At 43.6% G+C, this 24,844-nt stretch overlaps 1 protein-coding gene across 1 annotated transcript in view; it reads right to left on the minus strand.

The window, feature by feature from the left end:
• GXYLT2 (glucoside xylosyltransferase 2) overlaps positions 1–24,844 on the minus strand; it is an 83,374-nt gene that overhangs the window by 54,813 nt on the left and 3,717 nt on the right. Inside the window, exons 2-3 of the mRNA XM_082639799.1 lie at positions 7,444–7,636; positions 644–775 (exon numbers count right to left, since the gene is read on the minus strand). Coding sequence (XP_082495925.1) covers positions 644–775; positions 7,444–7,636 — 325 coding nt within the window. The remainder of the gene's footprint in view (positions 1–643; positions 776–7,443; positions 7,637–24,844) is intronic.

Consider the following 24,844-nt stretch of genomic DNA (forward strand, 5'->3'; position numbering starts at 1 on the left):
CTAATGGGCGCTCAATAAATGTTTACTGAAGGCATGACCTTCACAAATGTCAAGGTTGCAATTCACAATTCAAAGCTGCCATCTTTGTTCAGTGATATTCTCAGTTTCGGAATATCTTCGGTGACTTTTCTATTTAGAATTTTAAAGAAGGAAACAAAAACATTCAATGTGAAAATTCAAAATGGGAGAGGTGAACCAGAACTCTGGACCTTCTCTGAATCATCCCCTAGCATAGCTACATCTAGAAATAGTTATTATTATAAGAGAAATAATAATAATCTAAAATAACATTTATTGAGCACCAACTATGTGCCAAGCTTATGGAGGAAAGTGAGGCTTAGAGAAGTTAAGAGGTTTAGTGAGGCCCACACAGTTAGTAAATGGTGCATCCATAGTCACAAAGACCCACAATCCAAGACATGCTTTGGATGCTCAGTCCCTCAATCTTTGGGAAAGACAATTTCTCAACCACAGGGACCCTCTCTCTACACCCTGAAGACTAAGAGCATCAACTACAGAATCCAAGAGGAACATTTTTTCCCCTGTAATTTAAATGTCTCTAAACACACCCTAGTTAATTCCATGATGTTTCCAAGAGCAATTCTCTCCCAAGCAGCATCTTATTAAAAGCAGGTGTTCCTACCGGAAGAAAGAGTCTCTGGGCAGCACACGGTTTGAATAATTTCTTCCATTCCTGAGGGTTTCCAACCGAAAATGTGATGGGGTAGATTCTGTACTCAAACTTCTTTTTATATGAGTCTGGCCACTGTCGTAGCTGAAAAACATGGAAGGTCAGGGGAGGGTGATTAGACCCCAGAAATATGAAAAACACCTAAATCTTCTGCATGGCCAGGTGGAAATTATTCAGGTAGCATACAAAGAAAGTCTAATTTTATCACCACAATTTATGCTCACTGAATAAAAAGACCATTGCTAAGATTTAAAAAAATAACATCCAGAGTTGGCAAGGATGATGGGAAACCGGCACCTAAACTGCAAGGGTAAATTTAAACAAACTACCAAGATGGCAATTTAGAGACCAGTAACAACAAATCCCAAGACAGAGGCACAAGGACTTTCACCGAAACATAGTTTGTAATAAAACAAACAAACAAACAAAAAAAAACCTTGGTCAATACTCAATGCTCAACGATAAGGAATTGGGGAGATGCAGTTAAAGCAGATCTATATGTGCTGTCATGAGAAAATGGTTACAACATATAGTTAGGTTTTAGTAAAAGCAAAGTACAATACGAAATGTATAATATGGTTCTATCTTACAGGGAAAAATATATGCATACACTTACACGTAGAGAAAACTCTGAACAGATATGCGCCTAATTGTTAAACGTGGGTACCTGTGGAGGAGGTGGCGGTGGTTTCATTTTCTAAGTTTATATTTCTGTGTTCTTTAAGACTTTTATGGACAGTGTATATTACTGTGTCTGCATAAATTAATTTTATAAAATTATTTTAATTTATAGATTTTATTTTTCAGAGCAGTTTTATGGTTACAGAATTGAGCAGGAAGTACAGAGACAGTTCCCATATACCCTCTCTCCTTCCCCTCCCACCCCCCAGTTTCCCCATCATTGACATCTTGCATTAATGTGGTACGTTTGTTACAACCGATGAACCAATATCAATACATTGTTAAGAAAAGCTCATAGTTTACATTAGGGTTCATTCTTTGTGTCGTGTAATTTTACGGGTTTTGACAAATGCATGATGTTCTGTGTCTACCATTATCGTATCATACAGCATAGTTCCACTGCCCTAAAAATCCCCTCTGTTCCATCTATTCATCCCTCCTCTCTCCCTCCTTTTCATCTCTGAACTACTGGCAACCACTGATCTTTTTACTGTCTCTCAGTTTTGTCTTTTCCAGAACGTGATATGGTTGGAATCACACAGCATACAGTCTTTTCAGATTGGCTTTTCTCCTTGGCAATATGCATTTAAAGATCCTCCATGGGGCCTCCCTGGTGGCGCAGTGGTTGAGAGTCCGCCTGCCGATGCAGGGGATATGGGTTCGTGCCCCGGTCTGGGAGGATCCCATATGCCGCGGAGCGGCTGGGCCCGTGGGCCATGGCCGCTGAGCCTGCGCATCCGGAGCCTGTGCTCCGCAACGGGAGAGGCCACAACAGTGAGAGGCCCGCGTACGGAAAAAAAAAAAAAAAAAAAAAAAAAGATCCTCCATGTCTTTCTGTAGCCTCATAGCTTAATTTTTTTATCACTGACCAATATTCCATTGTATAAACATATCACAGTTTGCTTGCCTGTTTATCTATTGAAGGACATCTTAGTTGCTTCCAGTTTGGGGTGACTATGAATAAAGCTGCTCTAAACATTCATGTGCAGGTTTCTGTGTGGACAACTTATCAATTCATTTGGGTAAATACCAAGGAGTGCGATTACCAGATTGTATGGTCAGCCTACACTTGACTTTCTAAGAAACTGCCAAACCATCTTCCAAACTGGCTGTACCATTTTGCATTCCCACGAGCAATGAGTGAGAGTTTCTGTTGCTCCATATCCCCTTCAGCATTTGGTGTTATCGGTGTTATGGATTTTAGCAATTCTAATGGTATGTAGCTGTATCTCATCATTTTAAGTTGCAATTCCTTAATGACACGTGATCTTAAGCATCCTTTCATATGCTTATTTGCATATGTATCTGTGTATCTTCTTAATTCTTTTTAGTTAATGCCTTCCCAGTGCCACAGTAACTCCACTTCTAAGAATTTATCCTAAGGAAAAATTCCAGAAGTACATACACACTTATTACAAGGTTGTTTACTGTAGCATTGTTTGTAACAGTGAAAAATAGGAAACAAGGTAAATAAGAAATTGGTGAAATAAGCTCTGGGATAGGCTTACACAACAGAATACTATGCAGCTACTAGTGACACTGTTGCAGAAAAAGGTCAGCAAACCATGGTAGTGGAAGAGCCAAACCCAGCCTGCTACAAATAGCACACAAGCAAAGAATGGGTTAAACATTTTTAAATAGTTGAAAAAAATGAAAACAAGAATAACATTTTGTGACATGTGAAAATCACATGAAATTTGAATTTCACTGTCCATAAATACAAGTTTTGTTGGAACATAGCCAGACCCATTTGTTTAGGTATATCTATGGCTGCTTTCATAAGAAGGAATAGAAGTGAGTAGCTGTGAGACCAGACAGCCTGCAAAGCCTAAAATAGTTACTCTCTGGTCTTTCACAGAAAAAGTTGGTCAACCCCTATTTTAGAAGAAATTCAGTAATGTAAGTAACAGTGATAGAAAATATAGAATATAATCCCATTTCTGATGTTGATATGACAAGAAAAGAAATGTAAATAAATACACAAAAATTGTTCTCCTCAGCATTAATATGATGGTTGATTTTGTTCATTTCTGATTTTATAACTTTTTTTTGATAGTTTACATTTTTACTCTCTGTCCACTAATATAACTTTTTTTTACAGTGTACATATATTGCTTATATAGTTGCATAAAATTTTTTGAAAAACCACACCATTGGGAATGCTTTAAATTTGCAATTTTGAGATGGATATTTGGGAGAGAAATCTTCAGGCATAAATACCCAATACAAGTGCACGAACACATCAGAACTGACACTGGGCATGAACATTCAGTGCAACAGTACCAACCAATCAGAACAGACACTGGGCACAAATACCCAGGACAACTGTGCCGCTGCACAACAGCCCAAAATCATCCTGGAAGGAGAACGGGAAGGTCCCACAGTCTACTGATTTCCTTGACTCTTTGATCTTTAGCATCCTATCTTCTAGAAGGGTTTATCTACCTTTGCCAATCCATGTCTTTTAAGTGGAATATTCAGTCCATTTATATTTGCTTCTATGTCTATATTTGAATAGTATACTGACTCCAGCCACTAGAAATTCCTGTTGACACCTCTTCCTATGTCACAGCCTCACACAGACACACACACACACACACACACACACACACACACACACACACACGATGTCAATGCCCCACGGGGCCCCACCTATCACCAGAGCGGATTGGTGGCCATCCCCGCTTCTGTGTCGTACTACTTCCTGATTCTGAGTCTGGGGCAAGAGCACAAATTAACCAAACTTAAATCATATATTTGATCCTGAACTGCCTGGAGAGGCTAAGAAATCAACCAGCTGGCATTTTCAGCTTTTATACTGGGAGATGACAAAAATAAATGAAACTTTCAAATATTAAATACCAACAACATAGACAGTAAATACCACCAGACAGTGTACTTAAGCAGCTTTAAAAAAATTTCTACTTAAATATAGAGAACTCGTCTACTTAAATATATAGAACTTAAATATACAGAACTCGTCCACAATGCCGTTTCCAGAGGGATAATCATGGCAATTAGCATTTTGTTTTGTTTTGTTTTGACCCTGAGGTATGTGGCCCTGAGCATCTCCGGAAGTTATCACAAGACACTCTAGATACTCCCACAATACCTCAGTGTTGAAACTGACAGCCTTCAGAAGGATGGTATAACCTGCCCCTCCACACCAGCATCTCATGTGGCTGAGCGGAAACCAATTGCTACTGATCTATAGCTTCAGGGCTGACACAGTGCCCAACTCAGGGAGATGTTCCAAGGAATCTTTGTGGAATGAGAGAATAAATAGGTTTTCTGATTCAGCCTCACAATTACACTCTGCAATAAGCAGAGCAAGAATCACTTGTCCCTTTTGTATATCTATTATAGATTGTTGCTTGATACAGATGAAGAAATTGAGACTGAGAAAAGTTCTGTGACTTATGGAAGAGCCAATATTTAACATCTAAACTTGCACCATAATCCCAGCATGGAAAAGAAAGGGGTGGCTCCATATGCCCTGCCGTGATGTAAACACCCTATTATAATCTCCTTTGCCAATGGAGCTTCACTGGTCTAACAAAGAACTGAGGAAATAAGCCATCAGAGGGATAAAGTCAGCAGGGCAACATAAAACGTGGCTCAACTTCACAAGTATCTGCAATATTTCCCCATACTTTAGCTCCTAATTTATGATGTCCCAGGTACTATGGCTCAAAACAAATTACCCCAAAACTTAGTAGTATAAAACGACCATTTATTATGCTCAGAGATTCCAAGGATCAGGAATTCAGACAAGGCACAGAAGGGACGGCTTGAGTCTGCTCCACAATGTCTGGGGCCTCAGCTAGAAGGCTTGGAGGCTGGGGGCTTGAATCATCTGAAGGCTCGTTCTCACATGTCTGGTGGTGGAGGTCAGTTACCGACTAGGGACCTCAGCTCCTCTCTGTGTGGGCGAATTTGGACTTCCTCACTGCATGGTGGCCAGGTTCCAGGGCCAGGCATCCCAAGAGAGAGCCAGGCACAAGCTGTATCCTTTCAATGATCTAGCTTCAGGACATTTGGCATACTCTATTTTATATACACATACATATTATGTATATAGACGTATCTGTATTAGCCCTTGCCTTATAACAAATTACCCCAAAAGCTAGTAGCTTAAAACCACAAACATTCATTAACTCATATCATTTTTTAGGGTCAGGAATCTGTGAGTTGGGTTGTTCCAGCTCAGGACCTCTCATGAGGGTGAGTCATGTGAAGGCTGGATGGGGCTAGAGGTCCTGTCTCCAAGCTCAAGCACACGAGTGTCGGCAAGAGGCCTCATTCCTTAACACACGTGCCTCTGCAAGGGCTGCTCTGACATAAAAGCTGACCTCCAAGAGAGAAAGAGTGCAACCAAGATGGAAGGTGCAGTGCCTTATTAAACCTAATGTCAAAAGTGACGTAGCCTCACTTCTTCCCTATGCTACTGGTCACACAGGCCAGGCCTGGGGCAGTGCAGGAAGGAAATATACAAAGGTGTGAATAACAGGAGGCGGGACCACTGGAGGTCCTTTGGAAAACACAGTCTGTTACACATCTATAGTTACACATACACATCTTCCTTCTCTTGTCTTTTTTTTTTTTTTTTTTTTTTTTTTTGCGGTATGCGGGCCTCTCGCTGTTGTGGCCTCTCCCGTTGCGGAGCACAGGCTGCGGACGCGCAGGCTCAGCGGCCATGGCTCACGGGCCTAGCCGCTCCGCGGCATGTGGGATCTTCCCGGACCGGGGCACGAACCCGTGTCCCCTGCATCGGCAGGCGGACTCTCAACCACTGCGCCACCAGGGAAGCCCCCTTCTCTTGTCTTTTTTAAGTCCAAGCCTGTATTCTGTTCTGCTCTGTCCTCATGCCCCAATTTCTAGCATGCAGTAGGTACTCAATAAATACTTGTCCAATGGATATTGTACATGACCTGACTAGTGTTGACCCATAGCCACTTTTCCTCCATTCCTTCATGTAGGATACCTCTCAGTCCCCTTGGAGTTGGGTGGGCCTCGTGACCAACTGCTTCTGGACAGTTATTAGGAGCAGAAATATCACTGTCAAGTTGAGGGAGTGAAAAGCACAGTGGGGATCTGACAGTCCCAATCTTTCCTTTAGTGGCATCTCAAGAACTGCAGAGGCCAAATGTTCCAGCAGGTGCAGCTACGTGCATGAATGGTCTCTGTCAACTGTGGTCCCAGGCTGAGGGGGCCGTGTGGACAGGGACCCTGCTGTGCCTGCATGAGACATGCAGCAGGCATGTGGAAAGTCTCTGAGCTTTCTGGAAGCTGTCACTGCAGCCTGAGCTAGCCTATCAAGATTACAGATAAGCATCTCTTCTATCACTTCTGCTGGTCCCAAGCTACAGAGGGGGAAACCGAAGCCCAAAAAGCCCACAAGACTTGCCCGAGATCACACAGCAAGAGTGGAGTTAGGGCTTCCCTGGTGGCGCAGTGGTTGAAAGTCCACCTGCCGATGCAGGGGACACGGGTTCGTGCCCCAGCCCGGGAAGATCCCACATGCCGCGGAGCGGCTGGGCCCGTGAGCCATGGCCGCTGAGCCTGCGCGTCCGGAGCCTGTGCTCCGCAACGGGAGAGGCCACAACAGGGAGAGGCCCGTGTACCACAAAAAAAAAAAAAAAAAGTGTTGACTCTGACAGTTTGTGTGGGAAAGAACAGTAGCAAGGTCTTCTACCTTTTTAATTTATAACATCTATACTGTTGGAATTTATTTTGATGAGCGTATATTACTTGTCATTCAAAAAACACACATACATAGATAAAAATTAGCTACGTGACTCCCACTAAGAACAATGTCAATAACACCAGGAGGGATGGAGCCCTAGGTCAAGTGCTTTAAGCACATCATCTCATTTAAACCTCACCATGTCTCTCTACAGGGGGTGTAATTATCCCTATATTATAGATGAGAACAGTAAGGCTCGGAGTCAAGGGTTCATGGGCGCACAGCTGAGTATGCAGCAAAATAATTAGGAAACAGGATATGCATTTCCCGCAATGCAGTCTGTCTGCACTCAGTAAACATCGTGCCACAATTCCTGCACATTCACCTGCTTGTCAAACTCGGGCTTCAGAGATTCTTCGGTGAAGATGTGAAATTGCATCTTCCTGTGGCTGAAGAGCACGGCCGATTTGAGCATGACCAGTGTCTCCTCCAGCCGATTGCCACAGGCCACCACGGCCAGGTGGATCCAGAGATCGGGGGGCAGCACAGCTTGGAAACTCCTGAGTTCTCCAGGCCTCCTAGAAAGAAGAAAAACAGGTGAAAGCTGTTATTAAACTCATAAAAGAAAAAAAACAGCTAGTGAAGGGTTGGAACATTTCAAAACATGAACAGGCACAATCTGTTATATTTTATAAAATGATAAGCATTTTGACAATTCTTCCTGCTTAGAGAAAATACCGTTTATTCCCATATTTATCCTGGCAATAGCAGGATGAGTCACTGTTTGGACCGCTATAGGTGTCTGAGGATTTTTCCGCCAGCATTCAGCTGTCTAGTGCCTGCTGGCTGCCTACTGGCCCATGTTTGGAAATGGTATTGCTAAACTCTGACAGCTGACACAGGGCTGTGGAGCTCCCACTCACATGGGCCATGGAAATTAGATTTGAACACAACTTGAACAAGAGGAAGGTGGGCGGTGGCTTTCCCATGTGAAACGAGCAACATGATACTCCCATGATCTGGATGGTTTTAGCTTGCAGTGGAATGCATGACCACCGGACCAAAGGAAAATCGTGCACACCCGGGAAGTGAGCAAAGAAAACAACACATGGGCCTCCATTCCATCTTGGGAGAGTCTTAAAGAAACAGGTGTTAATCCTAGCTGTGTCGCTCAAGACTGTGGAGCTGGTAGGTATGAAATTCAGTTTCCAGTGTGAAATGCATATTAACGAGAAGCAGGCAGGAGAAGGGGCAGGTTAAGCTGAAAATTACCAAGGTATCAAATATCCAGTCAACAGCTGAGAGGGGAATAGGGTCCAAGAAGTCCAGAATCATCATCCAGCTATTTCCTCGTAATAAAACATTTGTTCCAGACAAGGAGACACAGCCAAGCCTCAAACACACCACTGAGAAACATTTGCAGGCAAGCTGGAAGAAGCTGGCCTGGAAAAGGTGCCCTGAGACAAATGAAACTAATTTACTTGCACAAAAGATCTGGAGACCAGGGGAACTTGGACGTGGAATGCTACCTTCCTTCCAAAAGCTTCGAGTTCAATCAGCGTGCTGCTCCATTATTCACTGCTCGCTCGAATAAAGGCAGCCTTGCTCCAGATTTCTTTCACCAAGAGGAAAGTTGAAGATGTGGGTGGAGCACTTTCGATAGCTTTCCAGTTTGATTACTTAAGAGCACGCTGAATAGAAGCACAGCCTCCTGGCTTAGTTAAGCTCAGATTCGGGGAGTCACTGAGATTCTAGTTATTTCGGGGATCGGAGGAAAAGACAAGTAGAGATGTCCTACGTATCTCCTGAAATTGCCCACGTCTCTCCATGCCCCTGCTGCTACCTGATGAGATCACCATCTTCCCTCACCTGATCGCTGTGACAGCCCCCTAGATGGTCCACCTGTCTCCAGTCTGATCCTCAGCCCCCATCCTATGATTCCTTCTTGTGGGTGCCAGAGTGACGTTCTTCTAAAAATGCACATAGGATCGTGTTACTCCCTTGATAAAAATCATGTAAGGCTCCCGACTGCCTTCAAGGTCAAGTCCAAACTGCTGACTGTGGCTCCTACTTATATCTCTTGTAACTGCCTCTAGCACACTCCGCCTGCATGGGCAGCCATGCATAATCACAGTCACACTTATATTGCAGCTCTCCAGCTCACTCCTAGTCATGAGACCACGCTGGGTTGCCTTTGGGCCTTGGCACATACACTGTCTCTCAGAAATGCTCTTCTCTGCTCTCTCTGCCTTGCTAACTGCAGCCCATTTATTAGTCCACAAATCTATACTGAGTGCCTACTATGTGCCAGATGCTGTTCTAGGTGCCAGGAAGACAGTAGTGAACAAACCAGACCAAGATGCCTGCCCTTGCAGAAGTTACATTCTACAGGTGGTAGGAAAAAGACAAAGAAAGAATAATGGTCAAAGCAAACTATTGTAACTTCCATGGTAACTTAGTAACTAAGTAACTTACATAGAAAGTTATCCAGTGGTAAGTGCTAGGAGGAAATAGATAATGGAGCCAGGAGGGATACAGGAGTGACTGATGGGCTGGAATATATTATACAGTGCAAAGTTAGGGAAGTCCTCACTGAGAAAGTGAGACCCGATGACAACTTGACGGTGGGGAGGGCAGGAGGGAGTCACGTGCTTTTCTGGGTGAGGAGGATTCCAGGCAGAGGGGACAGTCAGAGCAAAGACACTAAATCAGGAGCATGCCTGGTGAACTCAAGAACCCTTGCCTTCAGGATTCAGACGTCTTCTCTCGCTCAGCTTCATGGATGGGTTTTCATACCTGCTATTAAAGCCAACTCCCAACCAATTTATGTAAAGGGGTGGGAAGGATGTGTCACAGATAATGCTAAAATCACAGTCAATTAAAAAAAAAAGACAGTCAAAATACCAGCCAAAATATGCTACAAAAGAGATTTAATGCAAACTCACTTGCTTAAAATTATGTGCAATATTTAAAAACACAGGTATCCAAAGGTACTAAAATAATAAATACAATAGCTTAGATATCTTAAATACGAACCATAACCCCACCCCCAAAGAGAACAACTCCGCCTAGTTTAGCTTTACACCTTGGGCTTTTACATAAATTAAAAGTTTTAACCTCAGTAATCAGGGAAATACTAATTCAAACAATAAAGAGATTCCACGTTATTTTCGCACTGGCAAAGCATAAAAGAAAACAGTTGGACCATACACGTCTCAGAGAGGATATGGAGGTGGGGGACAGCTCAGATGCTGCTAGCGGCAGTGGAAGTTGACCCAAACACTTCGGAAAGCCTTTTGGCAACATCTATCCGGAGTGAAGATATATATATATATACGCCCTCACTCTTCGGGTTCTACCCCTACGTATGTGACCTGAAGAAACTCTTGCATGTTTGCACAGGACCCACACAAGAACGCTCACAGCAGCCCTGTGTATAATAGTGAAAAGTTGGAAAAAACTTTTCTGTCTACGCACAGGAGAATCATGAATATATTTGACAAGTTTAAGTGGAATACTACACAGCAGTGAAAACGAACAACTCAGAAAGTCACGTGTCAACTTAAGGATAAAGAGGAGAAAGAGCAATTTGTAGCAGGACGGTGATAGAATGAGACCATTTTGATGAAGCTTGAAAACCAGCAAAACAGCACTGCATGTTGTTCACAGACATATGGAGTAAAAGTCATCATGCACGAGGATGAGAAACATCAAAGGCAAGGCAGTGGTTATTTCCAGGGACTTAAGTTTTTATTTCTTAAGATGAGTGCAGGGTTCACAGAAATTCATGATGTAATTGTCTGTTTTATTCGTGGACTTAAGTTTTTATTTCTTAAGATGAGTGCAGGGTTCACAGAAATTCATGACGTAACTGTCTGTTTTATTCCTATGCCCAAACTATTTGACATATACTTTGTTTTTCTTTTTGATTAAAAAAGCTTGCACCTCCCTGCAGCACAGCAGGCCACTTCTTTTCTTTGCAGGCTTCAGTGATACAGGACTGCACGGTACACAGAGCAGGGGCTGGGGCCTGCAATCTTTTTTGGTGTCTGGTGACAGGTACTAAAAAAGACAAATAAAAGCCTCTCCTGGTGGCAGTTCAAGTATCAGCGGCTGGGGTTTAACGAGACCTTTGCTGCCCCTACTGTGTTACCTCTCACGTTACATTAAAAATCCTGGGCTTCAGGTAATAAGCGTCTGTGCTGTGTGGTCACACGGAATAGTCAAGTTTAAGGGTGCTGAAATGGTGTGCCTTTCACCAGATCTTACCAACAGCACACTCAGCCCCTCTCAAATGTCACCTGAAGGCTCTGCAAGGATCAAGGGAAGTCCAGTCTATGAACCTAGGACTTCTTAACCCCTTGAGTCACCAGGTGTTGGTGGCAAATGGGAGATGGGGAACTGTACTTCCCCTGCTCTGACTGGTGGTTAACTATGTTCTTATTTACACTTTATAAAAGAAGACTGGAGTGGACATTTGCTGTCCAGGATTTTTAAGGACCTGTTGCTGAGGCTGGAGCTGATGGCAGGTACCTTGACCACCACACTGGTAGAGCCTGGAAGGCAGTCAGCAGAGTAGAAAGCAGAGCTACAAGATGGTGGGTCAGATCTCGGGTGGCATTACTTGAGCACCTGAATCCAGGTGCACTGACCCTAACCCTGGAAGTTCATTGATCAAGCCAATAAATTCTCCTCTACTTAAGTCAGTTTGAAACAAACTTACAACTTAGCAATCAAAAGTGTCTTAAGGGCCTCCCTGGTGGCGCAGTGGTTGAGAGTCCGCCTGCCGATGCAGGGGATACGGGTTCGTGCCCCGGTCTGGGAGGATCCCATATGCCGCGGAGCGGCTGGGCCCGTGAGCCATGGCCGCTGGGCCTGCGCGTCCGGAGCCTGTGCTCCGCAACGGGAGAGGCCACAACAGTGAGAGGCCCGCATACCGCAAAAAAAAAAAAAAAAAAAAAAAAAAGTGTCTTAAGGTAGGTCTTAAAAATAGGTTTCCAGGGGCCTCCCTGGTGGCGCAGTGGTTGAGAGTCCGCCTGCCGATGCAGGGGATACGGGTTCGTGCCCCGGTCTGGGAGGATCCCATATGCCGCAGAGCGGCTGGGCCCGTGGGCCATGGCCGCTGGGCCTGCGCATCCGGAGCCTGTGCTCCGCAACGGGAGAGGCCACAACAGTGAGAGGCCCGCATACCGCAAAAAAAAAAAAAAAAAAAAAAAAAAAAATAGGTTTCCAATCACCTTGGACTCACTCCGCCTCTCTCATATTCTTACCAGGAGTCATCCTTGAAATGCTCCATGAATCCATTCACTCTCTGTAGCTCACTGCTAGGACCTTGATCAAATCTCCATCACTCTACCAGTTTCATAGGTGGAGGGGACACCAGACACCATCTCGCACAGCGGATTCCCGACCTGGCTGCATATCATCATCCCGGGAGGTGTTTGTTAGTATTGAAACCCCAGCTCACGGAGATTCTGATTCCGTGGGTCTGGGGTGAGGCCCCGGAGTTTGCGTATTGGAGTTTGCACTTGGACTACAACCACTTGCAGTTCATCTCCAGCCAGGAACTCATCATCTGAGCTGACCTCTCACCTCTCCTCTCTCTCCCAAACTCTTCGAGCCCTCAGGAACGCCCATTCTATCCTCTGCCTTTTCTCACGGCCTCCTCTTCACCTCTTGCCTTAATGAAAACATGCTGCCTTGTGAGGACGCCACCTCCCCAGCAGACCCCTCGAGGGGCAGCCCTGTCCTAGGGGCCTCAGGGCAGTAGGCGGGGCTGGTTTTCTCCTTGCTTCTCGCTGCCGCGCCCAGACACGGACCATGTCTCCATGGCGAAGTCCGTGGATGCAGCTATTCCACCTTCCGTGTTGCTGTCGTCTCTCAGCTGCCGGTTTACTCCTCTTCATTCAATGAGTTGAGCTGCTTGCCCACAGTGTTTCTCCTCACCCCCGTTCCTCAACATTCTTCGGAACTTCATCTGCGCTTTAGAAGAGGGCTCCCTGGGCTTCCCTGGTGGCGCAGTGGTTGAGAGTCCGCCTGCCTATGCAGAGGACGCGGGTTTGTACCCCGGTCTGGGAAGATCCCACGTGGCGCGGAGCGGCTGGGCCCGTGAGCCATAGCCACTGAGCCTGCGCGCCTGGAGCCTATGCTTCGCAACGGGAGAGGCCACAATAGAGAGAGACCTGCGTACTGCAAAAAAAAAAAAAAGATGGTTCCCGATCCTTCAGTTTTGTGAGCTGAACACCCTGCGCCTTTTCCTTCTTACTTCCTGAAGCACCTAGTGCTGGGCTCATATCCTGGACCTTCACACAAACTGTTCCACCTGGAATGTTCTTCCCTAGCTCTTTGCAAAGCTGCCTCCTTCTCTTTTGGACAGTAGAATGGACTCCCCTGACACCTCATTGAAGGAGCACCGTCCCTTTTATTTTCTATCATGGTCTTTGTTTATTTCATTCCAAAAATGAACCTCAGCTGGTGATTATATATTCTTTCATTGTAATTTATAGCAAGTACACAATATTATTTACAGTCAATATAAGACAGTGTATCAATAAACAGAAAATATCTTTAGATAAAAGACTGGAATAAAACACAATGCACATTTTCAATTTAAAAAATGTAAAACATGTGTTGAAATAGTAAAGTTGGTACATGAAAAAACTTCTTGCCCCATAAAAAATGGGTGTTTTTGAATGTTACATTCTGGTCTTTATTCCATTGAATACATATTTTTACAGCTGCAGTAATGCTGTACATATAATTTTATATCCTACTTTTTTCATCTGCTTCTTTTATTCTTCTTGTTACTTTTTAAGTCTTCATGACCATCATTTTATTCCATCCAGCTAAAACACCATGGCTTATCATCATTTCCTCTGTGTTGTTGTTTCCAGTTGTTCTCAGTTATATATATTAAAAAATCTTGCACTGAGCATGGGTGGGCCAATAGATTTCTTTCTTTCTTTGCATTATTTCCTTACACTACATTCCCTGGAATGGATTTACTGGGTTAATAGCTATTATCCTAGCAAGAATGTAGTAATTTTTTTTTTTTTTTTTTGCGGTACGTGGGCCTCTCACTGTTGTGGCCTCTCCCATGGCAGAGCACAGGCTCTGGACGAGCAGGCTCAGCGGCCATGGCTCACGGGCCCAGCCGCTCCGCGGCACGCGGGATCCTCCGAGACCAGGGCACGAACCCGCATCCCCTGCATCGGCAGGCGGACTCTCAACCACTGTGCCACCAGGGAAGCCCAAGAATGTAGTAATTTTGACAGTTTCTCAAATTTACCCAAGAGTTCTTGGAAAACACCATACCATGAGAAGGAAAACAAAAAAATGTAATAAACATTAGCTCAGCCACCTCTGAGCTCCTTGTATGAGGTAACCGTGTAGCTGACTGCCGAAACAAGATGAAACACACTTGCATATGGCATCAGTGCCTCCAAATTCCTTGTGTTCTGAAGCGGTGATGCTTAGGTTTCAGTTATCATTTAGACACTGCATCAAATAACATTGAGTCTCATAGTGAGAAGTTATTCCATTTTCAGTTCTTTTTCAACAATGCAATAAGAAAGTCTCAGTTGGTGCTAATACGTCTTGAACACCTTTCTTTTTCTCTTTTTTAATATTTATTTATTTTGGGCTGTGCTGGCTCTTAGTTGCAGCACGCGGGATCTTTAGTTGTGGTGTGCAGACTCTTAGCTGCGGCATGTGGACTTCTTAGTTGTAGCATGCAGACTTCCTAGTTGCAGCATTCATGTGGTATCTAGTTCCCCAACCAGGGATCAAACCCAGGCCCCCTGCATTGGGAGCACGGAGTCTTAACCACTGGACCACCAGGGAAGTCCCATGAACACCTTTCTAATGTTGCCTAATCCTCCCTTTCAACTGAAAAGACAGCAGACTTTAGATACAGAACCTTCAGCAGGAGTATCAAGTTAGAAATGAACAACATTGTTTGGTTTTCTTAGTGTTTGATTTGACAATTACCTTCTGTTTATGTTTTTGCTGACAATTCATGGTGATGTTATAAAATTTCCTTTAAAAACAATTATACTCAGAATGTGGAGAAATTAGCACCCTCAAACATTGCTGGTGGGATTGCAAAATGGTGCAGCCACTTCAGAAAGCAGTTCTACAGTTCCTCAAAATTTTAAATATAGAACTACCATATGACCCAGCAATCCTATTTCTCGGTATCTACCCAAGAGAAATGAAAGCATATGTCCTCAAAAAACGTGTACATTTATAAATGTTCATAGGAGCATTACTCACAATAGCCAAAAAGTCCAACCCAAATGTCCATCAACTGATGAATGGATAAACAAAATGTGGTATATCCATACAATGGAATATTATTTGGCAATAAAAAGGAATGAAGTACTGATGCATGTGACAACATGTACGAACCTTTAAAACCATGAACTGTGAACCTCGTGAAAATATAAAAGACCGCATGTTTTATGACTCCATATGTATGAAAAGTCCAGGATAGAAAAATCCATAGAGACATAAGGCAGGTTAGTGGTTACCAGGGACTCACAGAAGGGGCAAATGGGGAGTGACTGTTTTTATGGGTATAGGGTTTCTTTTTTGGGTGATGAAACTGTTCTGAAATTGGATAGCAGGGATGGCTGCACAACTCTGTGAGTAAACTAAAAACCTCCACAGTGTACACCTTTTAAGGGTATTTGAATTATATTGCAATAAAGCTGTTTATTAAATACATAAAGGCACACATTTACAACAGGATAGATTTAAACTTTTTCCTTTTAAAGTCAGCATATGGTAGTGTAGTCATGTTAAAAGAATCATGATACTGACGTGGGAACAACTGAGGCTTGGAAAACACCGCCCCCATTGTCCTGGCTTAAGCCAGCCCTGTGATCCAATGAGAAATGATGCTTATAATAACACAGAAGGCTCAGAGCAGAAGCAGCGTCACCACCTTCGCGCTGCCCAAGACGAAGCGTCTCCTTAATTGCTTAAAAAGTCTCAAGCGTGTGCCTTAATTAAACTTCAATTTCTGGAGTGTATAAATAATGAAATACGGCATTTGTGTGTATGCTATTTACTTTGGAGCCTATTACTGCAAAACACACTGAATTATTAAAGCGAGTAATTGCTTCTACTCAGACCCTCTTTTCTGCCGTCTGCTGCTACCTCTGTTTCCAGGGCTTCTTCTTAACTGACAGGCTAAATTAACTCAGGTAAACCTGATGCTATGATACGGGCCGGCAGTGTGAGCTGGATGGGAAAGAATCACAGTTCTTTCAAACACAGCCTGAAACATTTGGTGACGAGTTTTAACAGGGAAGGAAACACAGAAATGTGAGGGTGGGGAGGGAGGCAGACAAATTTTAAGAGGTTGAATATGCTCACCCTAGGGGAAGACTTGACTAGCAGAATGCCACTCCCCTCTCCCCTAGTGGAATCTCTTACAAGAGGAAGCCATGGCTATCTGAATGTAGAAGTTTGCAAATGAGGTCAGAGTGGCGGAAATACCTTGATTCAGCCCCTAGTAGGAGCGTCTGGTGATGGGTGTTTCTATCTGCCTTAAGTGCTGGCAGCCAGAGGCACTAGTGAAGCTCTTCACAAACCACAGGTCTGGGAACACGAGAGACCCCTGACAAAAAATTTCCGCACTGAAGCTGTAAGTAGAGCCTTCACTTAGCAACCCAGACGTGACGCTCAGGACTGTGCTAACAGTTAAATCACTTTTAACGACCCATGGTTTGGAGTTAAATCAACTAACTATCTTTAATCTTCCAAGACAGACAGAAAAGCCTGAAGTCCCAGCATTACATTGAACAGTGCTGACACAGTGCCAAAAATATCTGCCATGAGGGGGAGGCTTGATAAAATCATTTGATAAGTGCATCCAATTACTAATAGTTTGTATTTAGTTTGGATCATGATATTTGAAACATGGCTGTGTTCCTAAACAAAGTCTAGGTCTAACACACAGTAGGTGTTTAATGTCCAAAGTTGGTGACTTTGTGCGTCTCTAGGTGTGTGTGTCTGCTTTTAGCCATCATTGTACACATATACATGCTTTATGATTAGGAAGTAGCAGAGCAAGGATTCAAACTCAGGGGGCTGGACCTAAGAAGCCCTGCTTTTAGTTATGATGCTGTATTTGGGGTCACACACAAGCGAGTCAGAAAAGGAGCTCCTCCAGGCAGATGAAGCCTTTATCTCTACTCAGAGCTCCTGACTCAGTGATCCGAAGGTGGACTGGATTTCAGTCCTCACCCACAGCCCTGCCAGGTGTGACTCGCAGGGCACACCTGCACCATCTCTACCTCCATAATCCATCCTCTCGCCCTTAGCTGAGGTCACGCACAAATGGGTTTATAATTCTTCTCCTTCCAAAACTCTACGATGCTGCCTGGACTGATTCTCATTTCATTCTTCCCCCCGTAATTGTTGCTGACACACAGGGGATTCTATTTCTCTATCTCCCTCTTCTTTTCAAATTAAGATGTTATTGAGATTTTAAAAATATGGACCAGCAGCGCTGGTTTGAAATAAATGTCTGGTGACATACGAGGGAGAAGCATGAGGATTACATATTCTGCGAATGAGCACCTCTATCTCATTTCCTGAAAAAGAGCACAAGGGACTTAACAATTTAAACGAAGGAAAAGTGGTCTCCCCAGCTAATTTCCATCCTCTTATGCCTCAGGCAAATAGGGATTTTAAATTTTTATGATAATTAATATACTTTAAATTATTTTATAAATATTTAAGTAATGCATATACTTATCACAGAAAAAAGTGTAAAATACAGACAAGCAAAGGCGGGCGAGTGGTAACCAAACCAACTTCATAACCTCTGTTAACGTTTTGGTATACCATCTTCCAGAGTTATAACCACTATATGTGGGTGTGTGTATATAAATATGTAAAAACTTTTAAAGAATGGGATAATTTTTATAATCTGTTTTTTTTCCCTTACAGATACGAACAATTTTCAAATTTAAAAAAAGAAAAGAGATTTTATCAAAGGGATCTTCTTCAAAGGGATTCTGGAAAGCCATCAAATACTTCAAATTTCAAGATTTGTTCCCAAGTACAATATGGTTGTAAGCAATATGAATCTAGATGCACACAGACCTGGCTTCAAATTCTAGGTCTGCCACTTGGCTGTCGCATCTTGGGCAAACACTTTAACTACTTCTCACCCTCAGTTTCCCCATCTGTAAAAAGGGCTTGTTGATTCTAGTGGCTCTTTGCTTTTGGTTTTGGTGTTTCTTACTAGCGTCCATTTCCAGGTGTTTCTGGTAAGAGCACCTCAGTTTTCTTCGGGGGAAACCACTGTTCTCAGTTCATGAGGTTTGGATGGACTGAAGCATCCTCCCCCAGGTGCGGCCATCAGGGGTTTGGTATGCATGTGATCCAAGCCAGGGCGGTTAGAGGCAGCCCTGGGACTCTTGCTGGATGAAGTCTTCCCCTTCAAGGTTACTAAAGCAGGAGGACTTAAGCCCAGACCCGTTGGAACTATCACATGGAAAAATCTGACCTGAGAGTGTGGCCCACACAGAAGGAAGCAGAGTTAAAAGATGGAGGCAAGATGGTCACACATCCTGGACACACCCATGACTGAAGCTTTACCTCCTTTGCACATCACAGCTTAATGAGCTAGTAAATCCCCTTTTATGATTAAGTGATATCAGCTGATGAGCTGGGATTCCATCACTCCAAATGAAAAAGAATTTGACCTATCCAGTAATAGTACCCACCCCTTAGGTTGTTACGAAGATTAAATGAAATAACGTGGTGAAGTACTTCATACGGTACCTGACATGTTTTAAGTCATCATTAAATATTAGTTGTTATCATCATTATTATTAAATATTAACTTAGATGCATCAGAAGCCTTCATTTTTCTCCAAATATTTTATGTCCATGCCCAAAATGGGCAAGGCAGAGCAGCAAAAAATTTAAGTGTCAATACTCTACATGATTGCAAACGAGATTTGAAGTGTTTGTACATTTTAAAAAGTTCTCAGACATTAACAACGACATCCATTAACCCATTCCTCCTGAGGGATGAAATCTGATACTTGAACACTAAGGCTTGTTACTTTGGAACCAGTGGTCAGACAACCCGGCTCCTTTTAATTCCCACAAAATTGGGATGAGGAAAAAGCAGAGCAAGGGTTCAAGCCCAAGCAGAGACACAGGCCCCTGAAGAGCACTGTCTGTGAACAAAATTCTGTGTTTTGGTGCCCGAGGACACCTCCTAATTCCCGAAAACTCTTCACTTACCCTCTGCTTTTCTAAGCTCAGTAACAATAGTTCTCTGCCCTTGAGTAGAAACCGAAGCTACAGACCGCCTGACTTCCAGGTCTCAAAGTCTCCGGAACAATCGCCCAACTCAACCAGAGGCAGTGAAAAGGGTCCTGTCCCATCTATTCCCCGAGCTTTTACTAAGGACCAGGACACTGGGGTTAGGGTAGCATTCATTATATGTGGAAGCTGTCTTCATTTCCTCAAGACACAACCCAGGGAAAAGCCTGCCTAAATCCACATCTTAGCTCTGGCTAACATTTGCTGAGACCTTCTCGTGTTGCAGGTACCGTGCCAGCCTTTGACTCACATCGTTTCACTTCCTCGTTGAACTTAGGAGAAAGCCTAGATTGGCTGAGGAGCACTGACTCATTCAAAGCCACACAGCCAGTCAGCTGGATCTAGTTAGGATTCAGTTTCTAAATAATAAAGCAGCCATGGACACTAACCGTACTCAGAACAGCACGTCACTTGCTGAGTGATCACCATGAGCTAGCCCTGTGCTTGGGGCTTTATGTGCATTATTACAATTTTAGCTCTTTGGACCTCAGTTTCCTCTTGTATAAAAGGAAATCACGCTTCAGATTATGTGTTCTCTATTGCCTCCTATTTATGGAAAGCTGGGACTCTAAATTGTACCATGATGAATTTTTACCAGAAGATGACAGTCTTCCACGTTGCTAAAAGAGGTCGGGGGGAGGGGCATCCAAACATCACCCTCAAATACACCACAGTCGCTCCTGGCTGCCAAAAAAATCACGGACTCCCAATAAAGGCATCAAGTCAAGAAACTCCTCTTTCCAGGGAGCAGTTTTCGAAATTTCATCGTATGAGATAAATCAAGCACTGGGGAAGATCTGGAGGGGAACATAAAATGAATTCCGTCTTCAACTGAAGCCTCTTATTTTCTTTTTTTTAAAAAATATTTTAAATGGTGGCAAGATAGATATAACATAAAACTTTACCTCTTATTTTCTTACAGTAAATTATAACATGAAGAGAAGTATTTCCAAAGGAAACAAATCTGTTCTCAAATTTTCTTCCAAGGACTCTCACCTATGGAGTTTCTAGGGAGATGTGTCAATATGGCCACTATTTACGGAATTTTCTAAAGGTGCTACATATCCACATCAGTCAGGACGTTATGGTGGTGAGTGACAGAAACTCAATTCATGGAAGCTAGGACAGGGACGGGACAGTGGCAAAGGGCAGAAGCTGACCTTGGGAACAACGTCAGAACCCACCCCCACCCCAGTTGCTGGATGTTGCTTCTCACCCCTCCAGGTCATCTTGGGTCCATGAACTTTCCATGCAGACCAGCTTCCTCCACCTGGCAGAGACATAGCTGCAGCCACTAGAAACAGTTTTCCCTTATGCTGTCTCTGACCCCAATTTTTTAAATCCCTAAAAAAAGGCTCTAATTTGTCTTAGGAACCTATCCCGGAATCACCTGCCACCTGGGACAAGGTCAGGTGCACAGAATGGCCACTCCAGGGTGTGATGGACCTTCATTTCCTGTGTGCCCCCTACAGCCATTCCCCTCTCTCTCCATCAGCAGCACTGAGGTTTTGATTTAAAGAACCATCTGGTTCTGTTAAGAGGATTCTGGATGCAAATAACAGAAACCTTAACTCCAGCGTGGAAGAGACGGGCCCTAGATAGGGCAGGCCTCTGGATCTGTGGATCCCAGGGCTCAGTACTGTCCTCAAGGACCCATAGTCTCCTTCTTTCTCTACTCTAATGCCCAGAGTGATGACTTCAGCCAAAGCTGGTTTTCTAAGGATCGTGGTGACAACTGGGACTATTTATTTCCTTGTTCATATCTAGAAGACAAAGTCTTTTGTCCAATAATGTAAAATAAGTCCTTCCCTTCTTATTCCATTCCCTTCTTAATCAGGAGCTGATTGGGCCAGCTTGGGTAATGTAACACCTGTAGATCAGTAACTATTGCCAGAGAAACGAAATTATGTCTTAGCCCTGGATATATAAAGTTTACACTATGACAGGGATGGGACTGTCATGGCAGGCTTAGACCATTGCCTGGAGGTACAGTTCACTGTCAAACTGGGGGTGGAGTGGGAGAATGGAGGTCAGGAGCTAAAGACAAGTCTATTACATCACCCTCCCCCCAGTGGTTTAGGTGGTCTTGGCTTCATCCCTAACTCAAGGGGTGGCCCTGGCTTGGTTTACTTCAATTAGCTAATCCCATCCCACCCCTCTATTCCGTCCCATTTCCTCATCCACACTGGAGCCATTTAAACCAACCAAAGCCAATGAGGTGGGAGAAAACTTTTGCTGGCGCTTCTAGGAAATAAAAACACTCCCTCATCCAGAGAAGCAAGATGAGCCTGGAGCATCTTGTAGCGCCAGAGAGTTAAAAAGTGCTCAGAAAGGCAAAACTGAAAACAGAAAGCCGAAACACAGTGATGGGGGTCTACCAAAGGAGCAGACCAGCCAAGTGAAAGAGCTACTCATCACCAGACGGAAACAATTTCAGCAACAAAATAAAGTCATACTGGACTGTAACTCAAAGCACAAAATCAATATCTACAAGTCCATCCTGATTTATGACTGAATAATAAAGGGGGGAGAAGAAACACAACATCTCCCACACAAAAGAATTTCAAATTAATTATATAGAGACACTCCGCCCTCAAGGAGGGGGAACATAACTCCTCATTCCTTAGGTGGGAGTTGTGCACAGTGACTTCCCTCTAAAGAGTAGAGTATAGTGAGGGCGGAAAGAGTAAGTCTAGAGTGGAGAAAGCTGACAAACACTAGCTCAGCCAGTGACCAAGGTCAACGTTAAATCATGTCGATAGTATATGCACTTGATAGGACGTGATGAAAATGGCACTTTACCTCTACAGTCTGCCTCCAGATAACCCATAACCCCAGTTAGCACCATGAGTAAAACATGAGACACATTCCAACAGTGGAATATCTTATAAAATATCTGACCAGTGCTCTTCAAAACTCACAAAGTCATCAAAAACAAGGGAAGTCTGAGAAAGTGTCACAGCCAAGGGGAGCTTAAAGAGACATGACAACTAAATGTACTGTGGTGTCATGGATAGAATCCTGGAACAGAAAAAGAGCACTAAGTAAAAACTAAGGAAATCTAAATACATTAAACATTAGTAATAATGTATCACTATTACTTGATAAATGATAACATATGTATTATACCAGTGTAAGCTTTTAATCAGAGAGGAAATTGGGTACAGGGTAGATGGTAACTCTCTGTACTACATACTCCCCAATTTTTCCACAAATTTGTTCTAAAAAATAAAACCTCTTAAAAAGAAAAACATTCCCTCTCTTGGAAGGATGTTACTATTTTTTTTTTTTTTTTGCGGTGCGCGGGCCTCTCACTGCTGTGGCCTCTCCCGTTGCGGAGCACAGGCTCCGGACGCGCAGGCTCAGCGGCCACAGCTCACGGCCCAGCCGCTCCGCGGCCTGTGGGATCCTCCCAGACCGGGGCACGAACCCGCCTGCCCTGCATCGGCAGGCGGACTCTCAACCACTGCGCCACCAGGGAAGCCCGGAAGGATGTTACTATTAGAGACCCTTGCTATTTTCCTAAAGGGTGTAAGATTGTTTTGAATATTATTAGATAACATGTAACTTAATAATATAAGTAAAGTCTTAGTAACAATATAGTGCTGGCACAAGGGGGTGTTGCTGCATTTACTCATTCATTAGTTCATTTGACAAATATTTATTGAGTACCTACTGTGAAATCATCTCTGTTCTAGGTGCCAGTGGTACATTGATTAATAAGAGATGAAGTGTGCATGAAGGGGGGAGCAGCAAACAAAGTAGGATTTTCATACAATGATGAGTGCTATTTAAAAAAAATACGAAATAAGAGTAAGGTGGTAGAAGATGATGGCCAGGGTCCTTTTTTCTAGGGCAGCTGGGAAGATCCCGCTGAGGACAGAATCTGAAAGCAGACCTGAAAGAAATGAGGGAGCTAGCCACACAAGGATGTGAGCAAAGAACATTCCACCACAGGAAAAAGTAAACAGTGCTGGGGTAGGAATGAGTGCATTTGAAGGCCAGCGTGGCTGAAGCAGAGTGAGTGAAGTGGGGAAGGGTAGGACATGAGGTCAGACAGCTAAATGGGCTGAAATCAAACAAGGGTTCAAAGGCCACACTAAGAAATTGAATTTTACTCTGTATGATGGGAAGTTAGGCACTGGAACCAGCAAAGTGACCCAGTTACATATTTAAGATTATTCCAGCAGCTGTATGGAAAATGGACTGTAGAGGGCGCTAGAGTGGAAACCCCAAGCCAGAGAGAAGCTACCGTAGTCCGTGTGTCAAACTATGGTGTTTAGCTCAGTGGTAGCATGGAAGTGGTAGATATAGTGGGATTGGGGTTATATTTGGGGATAAAACCAAGAGGGCTTACTAACTGAATACACGGAGAGGGTGAAAGAGGGGACCAATCAACAAAAATGAATTGGACAAGAATCAGGAATCACAGTGACAAAATATCATAGATGGTCCCCAAGATCTAGAGATCTGTAATGTGTTCTGGGGCAACCAGCTAATTATAGGATGGCCACAGACTTGACTTTTTGCTGTATAACATCATCCCTCTTTAGTGAGACATTAATTCAGGCTTGAACCCTCTGAGAAGACTTATCTCAGAGACCAAAGAGAACTGCAGAAAGTGCTGTCTCTTGATGAGCAAATACACACGCTTCCTCTCGGGGCAGCTCCAGAGGCTGCCAAGTGTGTAATCTGTTTCTGTATTGTCTCCCCTCCCCCCTCCCCCAAATTCTGGGAGGGAAGCAACTCCATTCACCATTGCACACTGAGTACCTGCCCCAGGATACATGTGCAATAAACATTTGCTGAATGACTGTGGAATAAAATGACAGAGGTAGCCTAACTCTCCCTTAGAAGCCATATTTTAAGAGAAAACAGCAATAGCCAGGCTAACACAGAGACAAAGAATAAAGTTCAGGAGGGGGTTGAGGCTGACTAATCAGTTGGAGCTCTAGGCTACAGCCAGTAAATGAGAAACAGTGATTTTGCAAGAGATGGCACAAAGGGCTAAGCAACAGTCATTGTTGGGACTTTGCAGCTGAACTTGTTGATCTCATCACAGGACCATCAAATGTCAGAGCTGGAAGAGATCTTAGAAAACTTGTAGATCGACCCACTCGTTTACAGATAAGCAAATTAGGGTGAAATGGCTCAGGACTAGAACCCAATCCTCTGGACTCCAGATGCCAAATTCTTTTTCCTATCACACAGATGGGCAGTTATATTCAACTTCCTCTTCCGTATGTAGGCTCAAAGAGGAGTTTTCAGAAGCAAGCTGGAGAGATAGACTTCTGAAATCCGAAGTCTATACTAATGTAAAATTCTCATTTTAGAATTCAGTTCCATGAAGAATAAATGATCCCTCTTGATAAACTTTTCCCCTTATCATTCAAAGAAAATAAGGCAGCCCATCATCGTTCCCTTTTTGACAT

Source organism: Mesoplodon mirus, assembly GCF_964341445.2.
Source record: "Mesoplodon mirus genome assembly, chromosome: 12".
Classification (NCBI taxonomy): Eukaryota; Metazoa; Chordata; class Mammalia; order Artiodactyla; family Ziphiidae; genus Mesoplodon; species Mesoplodon mirus.